At 50.2% G+C, this 19,431-nt stretch overlaps 1 protein-coding gene across 1 annotated transcript in view; it reads left to right on the top strand.

Moving 5' to 3' along the window:
• The window catches only part of LOC118215164 (neuron navigator 2-like), a 130,093-nt gene that overhangs the window by 68,635 nt on the left and 42,027 nt on the right, over positions 1 to 19,431 (top strand). The window contains exons 12-14 of the mRNA XM_035395625.1: positions 1,255 to 1,377; positions 14,339 to 14,468; positions 18,689 to 19,001. Of these exons, the coding sequence (XP_035251516.1) occupies positions 1,255 to 1,377; positions 14,339 to 14,468; positions 18,689 to 19,001 (566 nt within the window). The remainder of the gene's footprint in view (positions 1 to 1,254; positions 1,378 to 14,338; positions 14,469 to 18,688; positions 19,002 to 19,431) is intronic.

Here is a 19,431-nt window from a genome sequence, read left to right as displayed (position 1 = left end):
CCTTGCTGCTTTGTTGACATACACAGACACACACGCACACATTTGTCAGTGCTTACAGAGATGTCATCGATTCTCTTATCACAACCCCGGCAAGCTTCGTGCTCGGAATCCGAGCTTGCGGAAGTGAGACTTTGAGAATCACCGTATTTATTCAGGTAAAAATATCTTAATCTGGCGCATTTTCCAGCAGAAAATGGCTGAATTAGCACCCGAAATCTGCCTGGAAATCTCAAAGCGATTTCCATTTTTATCCCTGCGGTCTCTGCTTTTTTTTGTCTGAATGTGTCGCCTTTGTCCAGTCAAGTAAACGATTCGCCGCAGAGAACGAAAGCGTGTGAAATCAAAAGCAGGAGCAACCGGCGCTCTCTGTGGCGTTAAGAGATTTGGCCCCTCGGCTGATTCCTTTAACACCGGCTCTTTAAATAAAAAAAAAAATAAAAAAAACGTGTTTGCTTCGGGCTTGTTTTTGCAGTTCGACCTTTTCGAACGCTCGGCTTTTTATTGACTCGGGTTCCTGGGAGCGAGAGAAGGCTGCTGGTGCCTTCACATCTGACTCGAGATGGGTCGTTTAGAGCTCTTCGTTTTGAACGGGGAGGGCGTGAAGTAGCTGAAAATAACGGATCGTTTTCTCCCCGTTTCCTAACACGTTTAGAGCGGAGTGTAGCACAGCGGGTAAGGAACTGGGCTTGTAACCGAAAGGTCGCAGGTTTGATTCCCCGGTAAGGACACTGCCGTTGTACCCTTGAGCAAGGTACTTAACCTGCATTGCTTCAGTATATATATCCAGCTGTATAAATGGATACAATGTAAAATGCTATGTAAAAAAGTTGTGTAAGTCGCTCTGGATAGGAGCGTCTGCTAAATGCCTGTAATGTAACACGAGCGCAGATGCGGCGACTAATCTCACGTGCAAAGCTGAATATTGAAGACATCGGGACGATAGCACGACTTTTCAATCTTCTGTGGGGCCTCATCTGTTAATCTATTAAAACACTCAGCAGTTCGGTATTCAGGGCTCACCAAAAGGCTGTAGTAAAAAAAAAAAGCAGAAGCAAGCCATATTATGGAGCGACCCCGTAGGTTTATGGTAGAAACTCAGCAGAACAGATTGGGGCGATCGCATTTTTAAATCCGTTTGTGGTTTTCAGCAGAGTAATGGGGCTGTAGTTGCGCGCGGTTTGCCCGCGGCCTGCCGTCGCTACGCGGCGTCTCCGACTCTGACCTCTGACCTCTGGCCTGTCCTGTCCCTTGCAGCTACATGACGGACGGGGGGCTGAGCGTGTACGCGCGGCGGCTCAACCGGCTGCCCGACGGGATGGCCGTCGTCCGGGAGACGCTCCAGCGCAACGCCTCCACGGGCCAGGGGGACGCCGACAGGTGAGTCACTACCCCAACCCCCCCCCCCCCCCCCCCCCCCCCAAAACTCCCCCTCTCCCCGGCTTTCTGTCCTCGCCCCTACAAATACACGACACACGGCCAAGTTACAAAAATGTCCTGTAGCATGGCCCCATACATAAAAAACCGCCAGCTGGTCGATTTTGTTTGATTTGTGTAGCATGATGTAGTGCAGCATGACTTTGCGAACATTCGTGCTAGCAGTGTTTCAGATAAAGTATTTATATCGCTAAAGTAGCGATTTTAAGCTTCGGTTTTAACGGGCGCTAACATTTAGCACCGTTGTTTGTGTGGAACCGGCCGTCAGTGGGATGCACTCGGTTCTGCGGCAGGTTCTGAAAGCGCTTCGTCTTCCTGTGCGGGGCGGTTTTTGTAAAGGCGCGCGGATTCCTTTGTTCTGTCGGGCGGAAGCTGAGCGATCGGCTGACTCGGGGCTATTGACAGCCGGTAATGGATGAGTTACAGCTCGGAGCCGTCTCCTTGTTCTCACTTCAAATTTGCTTTTTGTTTCCTTCTTGTTTCGGGGTGGGAAATGTTACCCTCTTTCCCACCCCATGCTCCGGTGTTTTTTTTTTTTTTTGTTGCCATGGGCGGCAGGTTGTAGTATATCATAGGGCCTTCAGGTGCGTGTGCGTGTGTGTGTGTGTGTGTGTGTGCGTGTGTGTGTGTGTGTGTGTGCGTGTGTGTGTGTGTGTGCGTGTGTGTATGTGTGTGTGTGTCTGTGTGTGTGTGTATGTGTGTGCGTGTGCGTGTATATATTTGTGTGTGTGTGTGTATACGTGTGTGTGTGTGTGTGTGTGTGTGTGTGTGTGTGTCACCCGATCCACTTCAGCAGGAGGACCGCATTTGCATGCGCTCGCATTCTCGACGAAGCGCGCGCACGTCTGGGGCTCGGAGCGTCCGAACATGCAAATGCGCAACGAAACCCATTCCGCGTTTCCATTCGCCGGCGACGCCGCGTTTTCCAGGGGGCGCGTTTGGTGACGTGGCAGGGGGGGCCCCGAGAACTCAAAACTCCAACGTAGTCGTTTGGTAAACAGCCGCGGGACCCGTCAGCAGACGATCTTTTAAACGTCTTTTTCCATGGCGGCCATTTTAATTTTTTTTTTGTAAATCGACTTCAGCCGACGAGCGCCCGGGGGCGTTTCTGTCGTCCGGGCCGACGGCGAGGTGGCGGACAGACGTTTTGAAAACGTTTTTTTTTTTTTTAATTTTTTAAATTTTTTTTTTTTTCCTCGTGTGCGTGCGAGAGAGCTCTTCGCCGGGGTCTTTCAGCGAACGCGGAAAACTGTCGAAGGTGCCCTGAAGGAATGCCGGCGATTTGCTTGCTTGTTTTGCATGAGGGTGGGGGCAGGGGCTGGGGTCGGTGGGCGGTGGGGGGCGGGGGTGGGGGGGGGGGGGGCACCTCATTAAGTGACGGGTGCTGTATTTGGGGTTTCCATGCGTTAACGGCATTAGCATAAAATACAGACCCGACTGGGTGCGCCCAACCCCCCCCCCCCCATCCCCGCCCCCCCCCCCCCCCCATCGCTGCTCCTCTTCGCCCCCTTATAACAGGGGCGGGACCTCCACCAGACAGGGGCTAATTTAATAGCGGGGAAAGGGGGTTAATGGTGCTTGAGCCCAGGCCCAGCTGAGCTCCCGGGGGAGACTTGCCATCCACCGCGTCATTACGCTTAGATACTAAACGATACTAAGCGACTGACCAACCCCCAAACCGTCCCCCTCCCCCCAGCTCTCCGTAGCCCGCTCAGAGCCAGAGTTACCGTAGCTGTTATTTACGAGGGGGGGTAATTGATTCCGAAGCTCCGTTGGGGCACCACCAGGCGTTTTACTGCCCCCTCAAAACCGCTTTCATTTAAACGTCGTTTTTGAAGACGGCCCCTCCCCCCTTCACCCAGCTACCTTTCATCTCCAGTCGTGCCCAGTAATGATGGTGCGATCTATAAAAACGCATTTATTATATATATATATATTTTTTTTTTTTTTTAAACAGCTGGCAGGCTGTGTGGTACGGTAAGTGGCCTGAAGCCCCATCAGAAGAGTTCCGGGCTCACTTCAGAGCGATGTGTCAGACGTCCTCCAGGCCAAGGGGAAAGCCCTCGTGAAACCTCGGGGTTAAGCACATCAAAGACTCGGAGGGAGGGAGGGAAGGAGGGAGAGAGGAGGGGGAGGGGGTGATCCTGTGCCCCCTCGGTGGGGCCTTTACTTCAGGAAAGATGTAAAAACATCCTGCGGGTCTAGGACGGAGTGTGGCACAGTGGGTAAGGAACTGGGCTTGTAACCGAAAGGTCGCAGGTTCGATTCCCGGGTAAGGACACTGCCGTTGTACCCTTGAGCAAGGTACTTAACCGAAATTGCTTCAGTATATATATCCAGCTGTATAAATGGATACAATGTAAAATGCTATGTAAAAAGTTGTGTAAGTCGCTCTGGATAAGAGCGTCTGCTAAATGCCTGTAATGTAATGTAATGTAATGACCGACCTTTTGGGGAAATGGAACGTGGTTGGAAACGTTCGCTCCCGGGGGGGGTGGGGCATCCGTGCCAGAATCGCGCCAATTTGAATCTCGGTAGCAGTTGACCTGACATCATTTCCCCTCTGGCTGTAGTGGTCTCCCACGGCAACAAGAGGAGTCCACTGAGGTGGACTTCATGCATTATTGAGTAACCCAAATCACTGCTTTGATAGTCAAGCAATTGGTTTGATTTACGTGGCACAATCTAGTCCAACGCAACCTCCTGAATAGACGTGAACGCAGTATTTTCGAAAAAGATTTTGAAAAGGTGCATTATTAAACAATCCAAACGAACGTCCGCACAAAGGCTAGACCCCAGTCACGTGGACGATTGTCCCAGCTTCGGGAAGCATCAGAGGCCATCTCCGGCAGCTTTCGGTCGCGTTCCTTCCTTAGCGAAGGGGCGGCTGCTGTTGCCGTGCCTGGAGCGCGTCGACAGCCGCGCCTTCATCCCGTACGCCCCGGCCGGGGCGGCACACCCGCGCGTCGTTACCGCCGCTCGAAAAACAAACCGTGGTCGTCACCAGGCGCCCGGGAAAGCCCGGCATGGAAATGAGGCTTGTTTCTCTGATGTGGGAAAATTTCCCTCTATTTACATGTCTGCTGTATGTATTTGCACTTTAGAGTGGAGACGGTAAAGAAAATACCCTTTTGACCCCGATGCAGTGAGATATCCAGGATCAAAGGGTAATATTATCCACGAGATGATAATAATAAGAGTAATAATAATAAAAGAGCAATAAAACAACAACAAAAAACAAAACAAAAAAAAAGAAACAAAAAACGAAAGTATAAACTTGCACAAATCTTTACGTAAACTTAACTCTTTATATAAGCTTAAGAAATTGAGACAGCTAAAAATAAGTACAACAATAATTGTATATGGTTGTATATTGTATTGTATATAAAAATAAATAAATTAATAATAAAGTAATAGAAATAACACATTTATTTCTGTACTTTTTGGGGTGTTCTTATACAAAATATGAACAGCTTTAACAGACAAATGGGACAATACATAACACGAAGGAAAGCAGTTGTCCAAGAAGACTATTACTCATTTGTACTCGTCGCTCTGGATAAGAGCGTCTGCCAAATGCCTGTAATGTAATGTAATGTAATGTAATTTAAGTCTTAACTGAAATAAAATAAATACATAGAATGACAGATATATAAACATGGCAAACAATAATTTTATTTAATAAGATTGTATTTCTAAAGTATTTTCCTCATGGCATTCAGTCTAAAGTAAACTTGTAAAAGTAATGAAGTTATAATATTATAATGAAGTAATTGCAGTCTCTCTGTGTTTTTACCAGTCAGGTTGGGAAATTCAGTCAGAGATGTTGGAAATTCAGTTTGGGATGTCGGTTGCAATTAGGAACCAACCTTCCCCGTGAGCATGCATACGTTTGCGTCTTAATGGAGTCATTGGCAAGGTTTTGCTTAACGTAACGAGCATGCCACTTCCTTCGGTTTCCTGTTCAGTCTGGTGTCCCTCACACACACACACACACACACACACACAGTCTCTCTCTCTCTCTCTCTCTGATGCACACGCACAGACCTCAGAAATTTGATTTGCTAATTTACTTCAGGAGAGTTTATTTAAGAATTCTTCAAAACAACAAGTCGAGGCGTCCCCAGGAGACGAACGGCATTTGCATGCGCGTGCAGCTCTTTGGTAAATGGTAAATGGACTGCATTTATATAGCGCTTTTACCCAAAGCGCTTTACAATTGATGCCTCTCATTCGCCAGAGCTGTTAGGGGTTAGGTGTCTTGCTCAAGGACACTTCGACATGCCCAGGGCGGGGTTTGAACCGGCAACCCTCCGACCGCCAGACAATCGGTCTTACCTCCTGAGCTATATCGCCCCATGGACCTCTTTGAGGTCGATCGCTCGCTTCGCCACCTTCGGGCGGCCGTCAGACGCGGCCCGCGTGGCGCAAAGCCGCCTCCGAAACGCGTTTTGGGGCACGTAGCGGCGACACCCAGCGATCCGGCGCTTTACGGTCCTGTTCCGTGATCCCGCTCGCATTGAAACCTCGTCTGCGGGCGCTCCCAGGCACCTGCTGGCGCGGAGAGCGCCGAGGGGACCCGGGGGCCGTGGCCCGGCGGCCAGCGAGCGCGCTCACGAGCGCTCTCAGCGGGAGTCGCCGTTGTAGCCCCTCCACAGCAGAGAGAGCGGGCTGCAACTCGATCCGCGCCGCGATTATACGCTCGTGCCCTCGGGCCGCCGACCCCCCCCCCCCGTTCCCCCCAGCCCCGCGGGACCCTTGCAGTCCAGCAGATGTGGACCTCGGCCAGATGTTCTGCCCCCCTTGAAATTCCCTTCGGCCCCTCAAAGGGATTTTTTCGGCAGTCCCTTATCTTGCAGGAGATTAGGAGCCCCAAACTGCACTAAGCCCAGTTATCCTCTGAGCACGGGGTGGACAGGAAGGGTTCAGACAGCTGTGTTTTTTTTCCCAAATGGTTGCTCGTGCCTACCAGTGTGTTCCAGACACGCACCCTTCACGCAAACGTACATGCACACACACACACAGTACACACACAGGTGCGGCGTTTCGTCCTGTCGGATGCGGCCTGGCCTCGGTCCCGCTCCCGCTCGGATGCGCGGCGCTCGAACGCGTCATTTCCCCGCTCGCCCCCGCGCTCGCCACCGGCCGTCCCTGCGGTCGCACGTTTGTGAGGCGCAGAGGTGCTGTTGGAACTGCGGGTCGAGGCTGCGGCGCCGTCGGTCTGTGACAGACAGGGTGAGTGAGAGTCTGTACCGCCGCTGTATCTCCTGCAGTCAGCGGCCACTCTGGGTCCAGTTACAGATACTGACCCTGGGGATCGACGCCAGCGTAACAGGACGGAGTGTAGCACAGTGGGTAAGGAACTGGGCTTGTAACCGAAAGGTCGCAGGTTCGATTCCCGGGTAAGGACACTGCCGTTGTACCCTTGAGCAAGGTACTTAACCTGCATTGCTTCAGTATATATCCAGCTGTATAAATGGATACAATGTGAAATGCTATGTAAAAAGTTGTGTAAGTCGCTCTGGATAAGAGCGTCTGCTAAATGCCTGTAATGTAATGGACCTGACTTAATGACTCAAATCCTAGGGGTCCACTCTGTCGGGTGGTTTTTGATGTGTTCCTAATTCAAATCACTGATTGGCTAAAGAGGCCTTGTTCTCGAGGTCTTAACTGATTGCTGATTGAAAGGAAATCTGAAAAACCTGCAGAGACCTGCGGCCCTCCAGGGTTGCAGTCTGAGACCCCTGATTTTAAGCCTCATTTTAAGTTTCATGGTGAAATTTTAAATTCACGAGCCCTGCCAGGAAGTGACCTCATTAAGCGAGATGGAGACGCACGCTTAGCACATGATGTAGACTGACTGTCTGTGGGCCGTTGGCGGGGGGGGGGCTGGTTGCCCTCCCCGGGACAGCCTCCGGCAGGGTCAAGGGTCAATGTCCAGGTCACTGTTAATGCTAACTGCTCACCCCAACGCTAATCAGCCTATCCAAAGCAGGAGAGAGGAGAATCTGGAGAATCTAGCAATTAGGGCATCCGGAATACAGTGCATCCACTAGAAAACCAGAATGTAGAATGTGTATCACTAGAATTAAAAATTTATTTTGACATAAAAGTGCTTTGGATGACAAAAACCGCAAGGGCCCCGACGAGTGTGTGAGGAAGTCGTTCGCACCCGAGATCCGCCGTCGCCGCCCGGCTCTAAACAGGCACCCCTTAATAGTGCCAAAGTGGCATTCCTCCCGACGGCCCTGTTGATATGCAAACGAGGCAGTGTAAAAAAATTCACCAGCGGTGCTGACAATGGAGAGAGCGGCGGGGGGTAAATGGGGAGGGGGGGGGATGTTTATGTGTTCTTCCTCTCTCTCCTCGTGTGGGGTGGAGGAGGGGGGGTGTAAGAATGGAGAAGGACAGGAGTGAGTTGGGAGGCTCAGGGTTGCCCCCCGGGGGGGGAAAGTTAGCGGGTAGGAAGCGCCGCGGAGGGTAAGCAGCGGCGGGGGGGGGAAGTGGCGAGCCGCGGTGATTGCGCGGTACAGCCCGCGTCTGACCAAGGGGGGGCACATGACTACACGATGGCGGTTTCGTCAAATGGCACGCGTGTATTGAAAGGGTCAAGCTAAGATCATGGAGCAGAGTTTGGGGTTTTGTTGATTTCTCTTTGATGTTTGTGGAGGCGCTCGTGAACTTGGAGGCCTTATTAATACCTGGGGGAAACCATTGGGGTAGTGGGAACAGGTAGTCCAGTCACTGCTCTAGGGCAGGCGTGTCCAATCTTATCCGAAAAAGGGTCGGTGTGGGTGCAGGATTTTTTATTTTTATTTTTTTTTAAACTAGCCCAGCGCTAAGACATCTGATTCTACTTATGAAGGTCTTGACTGAAGACCATGATGAGTTCATCAGTGGAACCAGCTGTCTTAGTGCTGGACTGAAGCAAAAACTTGCACCCTTTCCGGATATGATTGGACACGCCTGCTCTGAACTCTAGTCCCGTCTCCAGCGTTAAATTCATTGCATGTTTCTTTCAACAAATCCAGGTATTTTTTCATTGGTTACTCGATTTTAGATGAGTATTATTTACCTTTTATTTGTTTTTAGACACTTTAGTTTTCTATCTGTTTCTAAATAGGTGGTTCATTTTCATTGAGTGCACCAAGCACTTTGAATTGTGAAATAGCCATTATAGTTGAGCACTGTTGAATATGTGGATGTGTGTATAGCTATTATTGTTGAGCACTGTTGAATATGTGGATGTGCGTATACGCAACAGGGTTAATGTGGGAAGAAGTGGTTGTGCTGTGTTTCCTTGGTAACTCAGGTTTACTGTGGTGACCTATGAGGTAATGGTAGGAATTTCACAGGGAATGTGGCTGATAAGACCAGCGTTCCTCCGGTGACCAGCTGTGTGTGGAGCATTCAGTGAGCGCGCTCGTTCGAACCCGAGTCAGCCGCCTGGAGCAGCGGCAAGGGCTGTTCTCTCCCGGACAGAAGTCCCGTGACAACGCTTCGTTTTAGGGGGGAAGATCACGAGAGTTTTGGGAGAGAGAGGTGTTGCCGTGAAATTGCTGGTGGTGTGTGTGTGCGTGTATGCCTGAGCGTGTGTGTCTGTGCACCTGTCTCTTTGTGAGTGTGTCTATGCACCTGTTTGTGTGTGTGTGTGTGTGTGTGTGTCAGAGAGAGAAAGTGCTGTTCAACTACATCATTCTTTCAAGGAAACAACTTGTTTGGATTTTGATGGCATTGATGAATCTGCTGAGCATAACACACTCAGTTCTCACAGTTTGTGCTCTCACTCTTCACATTTGTAATATTCATAGTAAAGAAAGCATGGACTGTGTGTGAAGGCATTTTGCGACTGGGTTTTCTCTGGTGCTACTGGGAAGGCTGAAGCTTTAGCTTCCAGCAGGCTGTCTCTGGAGTAATTCCCCTCATTCAGTTCCCCCTACTCTCCTTTAAGTGTTTAAGGTGTGATGTCACAAATATGTGATTAGAATGTTCTTAACTGAGCATTCTAATTCTGATGTCACAATCGCTACTGGCAATTGAAAGCGATGGAGTTCTGGAACACTGGCTTGGAATTTTCAAAAAAACATTCCAAAATACCTACTCATCAAAGGGTTCATTAAAGGTTGGGCTTGATCTCGACCTCTGACCTTCCAAAAAAAAAATCCTTTTTAGTCGAGGCGGTCACAGGAAACAGGCTTTTCTGGAACGCAGAAGTCGGATTGGTAAAGGAAGTCGGCTCGCCCGCGTTGCCCCACCCCTGTTGGCTAAGCAAACACTCTCCAGCCCACGCGATAAACCCATCCCACCGGATGCAATTAGCATAAGCAAATATTTAACCCCCCCCCCCCCCCCTCCCCCCCAACACCGCTCTTGCATGAAACTCCATTGTCAAGCCCCGGTCACAGTCTTTTTTGCAGATCAGTGAGCACGAGTACACGTTCCCCCCCCCCCCCCCCCCCCCCAGCCGAAAAAGCACCGTTCGACCCCGTGATGCAAGCAGGCGTTACCTCTACCAGTCGGACCCCATCCGTTAAGTACTGAACAGAGAAACACGGGGTCCGGGCTATGAAAGTGTGTCTGGTCCCATTCAGAAGTGTGCAGGTGACCGTCCGACAGCACGCTGTGCTGCTCTCCAAGGGATGCGAATGACAACGTATCTCTTCTGTAATGGGTCTCCTGTCGTCAGACAGTGAGAGCAAGCCTGCTAGTTGTTGTCATAGCAACCCCCCCCTGTAATGAGGAAGCAAACCACTCCCTCCGCCGAAAGGGGAGGGCACTCTGCGATTTGGACCCGCCCCTACAGCAGCTTCATTCAGTGTCGCATGGGGAAGAGAGAAGGGGGAGAGAAAGAGAGATAGTGAGAAAGAGAGACAGAAAACTGGAAGAGACTGAGAGAGAGAGAGAGAGAGAGAGAGAGGGAGGGAGAGAGAGAGAGAGAAGGTGAGAGAGGGAGGGAGAGCGATAAGGGAGAAACAACAGTGAGAGACTGAAGGGAGAGAGGGAAGGAGCAAGAGAAGGGAGTGAGATTGGGAAGGTAAGTGAGACAGACAGAAAGAGAGTGAGAGAGAAGCAGAGAGAGAGAGAGAGAAGGGGAGAGAGCAAAGGTAAAGGGGAGGAGAGTCACTGACTCAGCACCCTGTACTGTAACAGAGGGGGACTGTCCACCCAGCTCCTGAAATTCGGGTGAGCTCCAGGATCTGAGCTACCCCCCCCCCGCGGGCATTCGGCTTGCGCAGATCTCAGGACCCGTCGAAGAGCTCTGCTTCTCGCCCGACTTTCCCCTGGCGACTTCGGTCGGGCCGACGCGCGTCCGTCGGGAAGGCGGCTGGGGGTCAGTTCAGTTCCTCTTTCCATTACATTACATTACATTACAGGCATTTAGCAGACGCTCTTATCCAGAGCGACTTACACAACTTTTACATAGCGTCCATTTATACAGCTGGATATATACTGAAGCAATGCAGGTTAAGTACCTTGCTCAAGGGTACAACGGCAGTGTCCTTACCTGGGAATCGAACCTGCGACCTTTCGGTTACAAGCCCAGTTCCTTACCCACTGTGCTACACTCCGTCCCTCTGTGAAACTCCCTCCTCCCCGTTTGCCGAATGCCTCTTTCGCAAACTCGCTGCAGGACCTGCCGTCGGGGCTGTTAGACCGTACGGCCCGGCTACTTTCCTGTGCTTTCCTGCTGGCTTGTGAATGGTCCGTCTGTAAAGCTGTGAATGGGGTTTTGTTTGTCTTAGCGGTTATCGGTGTTCGTGCCCGTTTGTTTTGGACGCGGAGTGGCTGCGCTCAGTTCGAGAGAACTTCTCCCAATCAAAGCAGCGCTTTGTGTGAGCTTTCGCAGACGCGCCTGGAAGAAGGCTGAGCCTTCGCCTGAGGCTGATGAATTTCACGGCTGACATCCGTCTTTTCCAGGGCCAAAAACGCTCGCTTATTTTTAGATGACAGGCGCGACAAACCATGCAACCATCTGTACGTTTAAAAAAAAACAAAAAAAAAAAACAATCCATATTAAATTAATTTAACTACTGTTTTTTTTTATTTTAAAGTCAGTCTTTTTGGACGAAAAGCCTTTCCCAAGTACAGGTATCCTTTTGCTGTCGTAGGGGTTCATAGCTTCAACAGCTGTCGTGTCACAGGGAAGGTGCAGAACGTTCCGGAACGAATCGATTGCCGGACAAACGAATCGATCGCGGCTTCTCCGTAACCAGTCACGTCCATGGGCCCTCCCTCTCGAGGACCCCGTTGACGGGGCGGGCCCGACTTCCTGCCTCGGACGCAAACCACCGTTCTGCGGCAATCCCGCGTTTGAGGATTGGGTGCGGAGAACGGTGGGGGAAGAGGGGGGATGTGATCCCCTAAGCCCTTATTCTCCCCTCAACCAGACCTGCTGATGTGAGATAGACCGGACAATGGGGTCCCTTATCCCTTTAAGGTGTGATGTCACAAATATGTGATTAGAATGTTTCTAACTGAACATTCTAATGCTGATGTCACAATCACTACTGGTAACTGAAAGCAGTAGAGTTCTAGAACACAGACAGAGAAACCTATTCTTCAAAGGGTTAAAATGCCAGTTCAGTGAGTCGCGGCACCAGTGGTGTGTAACCCCCCCCCCCATCCTCGCCCCCCCAAACCGTAACAGAAGAAGGGGTGGCGTGATGTCACTGTTCTGCCCCCCCCTGTCTGCGGTTTTTGGGGGCTGGGAGATCCCCGCGGAGACAGACGGAGAGGCCGTTGCCTGGGGGCGTGTATGATGTCACCGTCTGGTCGCAGGTGTACGCAGTGATAGCTGAGGGCCACTCGTTCTGAGCGATGTCAGGAAGAGCGACCGCACGAAGACCGTTGACGGCCGGTCATTGTTCCTGCTTACCCCGAGGACCGCGGACCCGGACAGCGTCTTCCTCCACGCGACCCTTTCAGTTTATTTTTGGATTTTCGAGGCAAAGCGGCGTTCCGGTAGTTTCTCTCTCATAACATTACATTCATTTGGCAGACGCTTTTATCCAAAGCGACTTACAAAAAGTGCATTTCATGGTCGTAGACAACTGCTGAACACGGGTTCAGTAAGGTACAATACTTATTTGTACAGCTATTTCTAGCCGAGAACAGTGAACACTGTTCTGGCCTAACATCTGCAAAGCCAACTAGGCAGAAGAATAAGCTACAGTATTAGGACAAATACAAATTACCAAGAAGTGCAGGGATGGGGCAACATGTAACAAGTGACAGGAAAAGGGTTTTTCTTTTTTTTTTTTTTTTTTTTTAAATTATAAAAGAGTGAAATATACAGCGTGGTGGTGGTTAGTCTAGGTATAGTCTGAAGAGATGAGTCTTCAGGCCACGGCGGAAGATGGGTAGTGAGGGGGAGGTTCGGAGAGGGAACCTCATTTCTCTCCTCGTGTTATGAAAAGGACTTCTCCCCCCAGTGTGGGAAACGTGTTCCCTCTCAATACGTTTCCATTTCCCGGCGGACGTGAGCATTCAAATCAACGTGGATCTTCTCTCCTAATCGTTTCTCAGACTCGCGATGTTCTCTAGTCCGGCCGCGTTCCGACGCGTCGAGAGGTGACCGAGGAGCTCAGCCTGCGCGCGTCGTCCGCGCGGCGCACGCAGCCCGGCTAAACCGGCTAGCCGCGGCGGCTCCGGTTTCCTAAAGGCCCGACGTCGGTCCGAACGCAACGCAACGCCGCCGGGCCGCCGGCCTGCTCCGTTTCCCGCTAACGTCCGTCCTGGCGCCTGCTGCCCGAGGCGTTCCTTCACGCGCCGCGCCGCGCCGCCGCACGCTAAAGCGCCGTCTTTTTTTTTCCACCGAGCGCGAGCCGCTCGCCTCATTTGCAAGGAAAGAAAGCCAGATATCGGTCACGTCGGACCTGCGATTACCTCGAGCGGCGGTGTATATTTAACCGTCCCGCAAGTTATTCGGCGAGATCGCCTTCGAGTCAGATGCGGCCTAGCATTCGGCCGATCCGGCGGCTAACGGGGACGCTAGGTTATTTTCTGCGTGGCGCCGCAATGGACGGAGTTTAGCACGGTGGGTAAGGAACTGGGCTTGTAACCGAAAGGTCGTAGGTTCGATTCCCGGGTAAGGACACTGCCGTTGTACCCTTGAGCAAGGTACTTAACCTGCATTGCTTCAGTATATATCCAGCTGTATAAATGGATACAATGTAAAATGCTATGTAAGAAAGTTGTGTAAGTCGCTCTGGATAAGAGCGTCTGCTAAATGCCTGTGATGTAATGTAATGTAATGCATTGACGGGACATTCTCGAAAGGCAGTTTTTTTTACCGACCGACTTAACTGCGCAGAGGCAGTCGGAAACCCTGATGTGTGTGGCTTCGCGTACGTAAAAAACATTTAAAAAATAGCTTTGAGGAGTAATAGACGAGAAAAGGTTTGGCGGTTGGGTCAGGTGAGGCGACGGGCCTTGCGGTTCGAGAAACTGCGCCGCCCGGCCAGGGCCGGGGCCTGAGAGAAACGAGGCGGGATCCGACACCGCAGGCATGATGGGAATATCGCATTACATTTATCTGGCAAACATTTAAGCACGCACTCTTATCCTTATTACGCTTATCCAGAGAAACTTACAGAACGTTCACGTAGCATTTACATTGCATCCATTTATACAGCTGGCCCCAAACGGGAATCGAACCTGTGACCAGCTCCTTACCCATTATACTAGACTGCCGCCCAGATGTTTTTAACAACTACAAAACACAGGTCCGTTAAAGTAAAACACATATTAAGTAACAGTTATTCTGAGCCATGAACACATGAGGTCCAACACACCCCCACCCCTCAGGGACAGCACTGGGAGGGCACTCCCAAAAACCAGCTTGGTTCTGACCACACTCCCTCCCCCCTCTCTGTCTCCCCCCAACCCCCCCCCCCACCCCCAGCTGGGACGACAGCAGCTCCGTGAGCAGCGGGATCAGCGACACCATCGACACGGACGACATCAACACCAGCTCCTCCGTCAGCTCCTACGCCAACACGCCCGCCGGGTCCCGCCGGGCCATCGACAGAGCGGTGAGTCCCACCCCGGGGCTTCTGGGACAGGGCGGACCTCCGGAGGAGAGCATTCAGTGTGCCGGGCGACTGCAGATCAAACTTAACATACCATAACATAGCATAGCATAGCATAGCGTACCATAACAATATAACATACCATAACATAGCATAGCATAGCATAGCATAGCGTACCATAACAATATAACATACCATAACATAGCATAACATAGCGTACCATAACAATATAACATACCATAACATAGCATAGCATAGCATAGCGTACCATAACAGTATAACATACCATAACATAGCATAGCATAGCGTACCATAACAGTATAACATACCATAACATAGCATAGCATAGCATAGCGTACCATAACAATATAACATACCATAACATATAACGGAACAGAACGGAACAGAGCATTTTCCTGACTAAATTGGTGCTCTGATTACCTACCTTGTAAAGGTTATCGACTCAGCTTGCTCTCAGTTACCCCGTTAATCTTTTTCTTGGGTTATTTTCCAAATTCTTGCCATTTGCCATAAATGCTGTCAGGTTTGCAAGTTCTACTCATTCCAGTAATACATAAGTGATTGTATATGTATAGTTAATGTAATTATATGAAGTACAACTTGGTACACTTAAACTTGTACACTGGAAGAATACTGAACAATAACTGATGTTATTGTTATAGATATAAACTCTATACGCAGTTTAGACGTTTCTCTTACTGTCTTAATCTATGCCTGTTTAAGTGTAGGAACTGGAAATTCAACAGAGATATACACACTTGAAACAGATGCTGGAGGAGGGTTGGGTGCTAATTTAAACTGTGTGAATTTAGTATTTCTGGTAATTACCCCCGTTAGATGGTTTTTAGGGCGTGGGCAGGCCAAAGTCGAGAAGCCAGCCAATCAGATGTCAGTACTGCTTAGGACTGCAGCAGCGTTCACTGGAGAAAGAAAGTTTATTCTCCTGCTCAGACCGAGTCCTAGAGCGCAGTTTTTGTAGTGTGTGTCATGACATGGAAGCAGGGAGCACTTTCCCGCCTTGTCGCCCAACACTCACGCAACACCATATATGGAGTATATATAGCCCTTGAGCTAGAACGATAGCATAGACATTTCTAGAGGAGGCATTCCTGGTTATCGTTAAGAGAGAGTTTTTTTTTTTAACGCAAGCCACACCTGGAACTGATGCGTTTTGATGTAAAGCTGCTGCGTGGCTAACGCCCCCCCCCCCCTTCCCCCTCGTATTCCGGCCGTCTGTGGGTTCCCCCCTCCCGCGGGGCGAATCCTTTGATAGTATGAGTCACGGAGGCCATCGTACGGTAGTGGAAAACCTCAGTGTTACTATCAGGAAAACGAAAATTCAGCATCACCCAGAAGGCACAGAGGCCCGTTTAAAATATACATGTGCAATGTTAACCTAAAATAATAACTATTTGTACTGCAACAAAATATTTATAAATATATATATATATATATATATATATAACCTATAGGGCCCCTTTAGGGCCTACGAGAACCTATAGGGCAGCCATAAAGGACTGTAACAGCCTCATAGGGCAACCCTTCAGCACTATGGTGTATCAGGGCACTCAGACCTGGCCAAGGCCGCCTTGTTACGCAGGACTGCAGGATGCATGCTCACAGTTGGCTCGGGCAACCACTTCAGAGTTGGCCGTCGGCTCCCTCCGTACCCAATCAGGATCGAGGAAGAAATGCGAACGCATTTTCCGCGTCGTTTTTCTCCCCCGTCCCGTGAAGGTCCCACGGGACCCCTGGCGGTTCGGACCCTAATTTCCCCCCGGTGCCAAAGAGTGACTTAAACGGTAACAAATGAACATTTACAGCCAAGAATCTCAACAAAGCACCCTTTTTTTTAGCCTGAGTCTGAAACAACGTTGCCTTTTATAGAAGTTCTTTCCTTGCCCACTTTCACACAGGAGATTACAGTTTAATAGCCGATAACGGTGTTTCGGAAGGTCTTACATTTTTTGGAGCCAACATTATTGTTTTAAAAAGTAATTTTTTATGAGTCTGTGAGCAAAACCAGAAGATTATGTTATGAGAAACACACAGAGATTCGGAGAATCAAGGACACGATGACAGTTTCAGAGGAGAGACTGTCAGACCGAGGCGTTGAATCACCGTGAACATTAAAGATCTTCTGGCACTTTGCAAAGATCATTAAGTTCACAGTCCAGGTTTCTGCCAGTCTCGGCCATCCGTACGCCCCCTGGTTTTTCTGACTAAATTTAACATGTCTGGCCAATGCCCCGTCTCAGGAGACCAGACTTCATTATTTATTCATGAGCCCTATCTGCCCCGCCCCTTTTCGTCCCATTATTTCATTTAGGGTCAGTAACTCAGGCTCCTAACGAATGAATAGCATGTCTGTGGCCGGATTCCTTTTTTATACCGTTTCACACTGTACCCCAGGCTTAGCTTAGTTATTAGTCTTTACCGTATAGCGGATTTTCAAACTCCAGACACCCGCTTGCGCTCGGATTCGGCCACATGCCTCAGACCGAGAAGGAAGAACAAGACTAGGAAGCCTAGTATACGGCTGGACCTAACACACGTGATCCGGCCGACCAATGGTGTAACTTCATAACTCGGCCCACCAACGGTGTGACTTCATCGCTCACTCGGTCACTCAGTCAGTCACAGACATTCGCGTTTGTAGGGCTGGCCCCCGCTGTTGCTGTCCAGCCAAAAAGAATAGCCTAAAACATGGTGGCCGGACAGAAGGCTTCATCCACGGTTATTAATGTTTTACCGGAACCCGGAATGTTCCGGTTCCCGTTGTGGGAAAGCCGGCAGGCCGAAGCCGAGGTCGGCGAGGGTTTTGGACGGCGTCCCGGAAACCCAGCCGGCGCTGGACCTTGCCCCGCTCGCGGCGCTGTCCCCCGGTCTAGTGCAGAACGGGCGCTCCGTTTGGGGGTAACACAGCCGACAAAACAGGCAGACGGAGGATTTTACCGTTTTTATTCAAACTGCCTTCTCAGTAACCGGGTACCAAGTTCACAAAATATGAGTGTGAGTGCTGATCGAGGCTATTGGGGTTTTGTGTTTTAATAAACTTCGTTTTTATTTCTATTTTAGTTTAAGTTCCACTTTCCAATTTAGGTTTAGCTAGTTTTCAGAGTGTGCTCGTTGGTTTAGTTTGCGTTCCAGCTTTAGTTTAGATTTAGCATTTCAACTAAATGTTTTGTTTGCGTACACTAAACAAAGCAAAATGGCAGCGATTGTAAGAGCGGCTTGCTCTGGTTGAATGCTTGGTCGGACACTTCCTTCCAGGTCATAGATTGCGTTGCAGTAGATTTTCAAGTCTCTGCTCAATAGATCTACCTACAAACACGAGAGTATCCAACACAGAGACGGTCCTAGGCTTGAGCTCCCTGTGGATCCCTATCTCCACTGCTAGATCTGGCTTAGCTGGTCCATGCGTTGACAACTCTGTCCATGGCTCTCTCCATTTTCCCCTAGGGTAAAATTGTCAGGCCTCATTCACGTTAAATTGTTCTTTACTTTTGTTCTTAAAAAGCGTTCCAACCAAAAACAAACACGCGATTCGTGACACGCGCGCAGACCTTGGTTTTTGCGCATAGCTCAGGCGCAGGAGATGACGAATGCTGGCTGTTTGTAAATTTTCATGCAGAATCCTGTTCGTGTGATTTGCATAAGGAAACAACCACGAGCAAATACAGATAAGAAAACAAATGATGAATGCCAAAATGTTCTTACACACAGTGTATGCTAAAATGTGATCGCACGCATTTTTTTCGTGAGTGAGACCCATTCGCTTCTATTCTATACGCTGACAAGTGTCCCCTCATTGACAGCACTGTGTCCATTCACTGAAAGATATATATACGGACGGAGTGTAGCACAGTGGGTAAGGAACTGGGCTTGTAACCGAAAGGTCGCAGGTTCGATTCCCGGGTAGGACACTGCCGTTGTACCCTTGAGCAAGGTACCTAACAGAAATTGCTTCAGTATATATCCAGCTGTATAAATGGATACAATGTAAAATGCTATGTAAAAGTTGTGTAAGTCGCTCTGGATAAGAGCGTCTGCTAAATGCCTGTAATGTAATGTAATATGTCTGGATTTATAACTGCCAGCAGTTTTTCCAGGCCTGCCTGCCTGTCTGTCTGTCAATGCGCCGAGAGCTCCCTGTGACCGAACCTCCTCCGTGCCTGTGTCCCCATCATCCCCCCCTCCAGCCCCAGACGGACGCGGAGAAGCACTCGGCGGCGGCGGAGCGCGGCTCGGCCTGGTCGGGCGACGAGGTGAAGCGGTCGGACGGCGGCTCGGACAGCGGCGTCCGGACGGAGCCGGGCTCGCGCTGGCGGAGGAACCCGTCGGACGTCTCGGACGAGTCGGACAAGAGCGCCTCGGGCCCCCCCCGCCGCGCCCCCGCCGCCTCCCACACGGGCTCCTGGAGGCGGGGCGCGACGGCCCAGACGGGCGCCTCCGCGCCCCGCGCCAAGGTGCCCGTCGCTGCGGGAACCGGCGCGCTCAAGACCCACGGGGCAGGTGCGTATCCTAAACGGACCCCCCCCCACCACCGCCATCAACCATTTAGGACCTGAAAATCAGCACTTCCCGAATTAATTTGGCAAATATCTAGAAAATTGACACCCCTGTGTTTTGTTGAGCATATAGGATTCTTCCGTCACTTCGCAGTTCGTACTGAGGAGCGTGAACAAAGCACTTTTACCTTTAAGTTTAGATATTTAGCAAACACTCTTTGCCAGACAAAGAACTGGGAATAAAAATGTTAATGTTGTATGCTACTGTGCTGTATTATTATTTTTTGCCATTTTTAAAATTGTGACAAAAGCAGGAGACGGTGTAAATCTGTATAACAGGGAGAAGGTGTGTGCGTGTGCGTGTATGCGCGCACGAGTGTGTGTGTGTGTGTGTGTGTGTGTGTGTGTGTGTGTGTGTCAGCCTCTGCGGCCCT

This window comes from Anguilla anguilla, chromosome 16 (assembly GCF_013347855.1).
Source record: "Anguilla anguilla isolate fAngAng1 chromosome 16, fAngAng1.pri, whole genome shotgun sequence".
NCBI classification, from domain to species: domain Eukaryota; kingdom Metazoa; phylum Chordata; class Actinopteri; order Anguilliformes; family Anguillidae; genus Anguilla; species Anguilla anguilla.
This window is presented reverse-complemented; position numbering and strand designations above follow the sequence as displayed.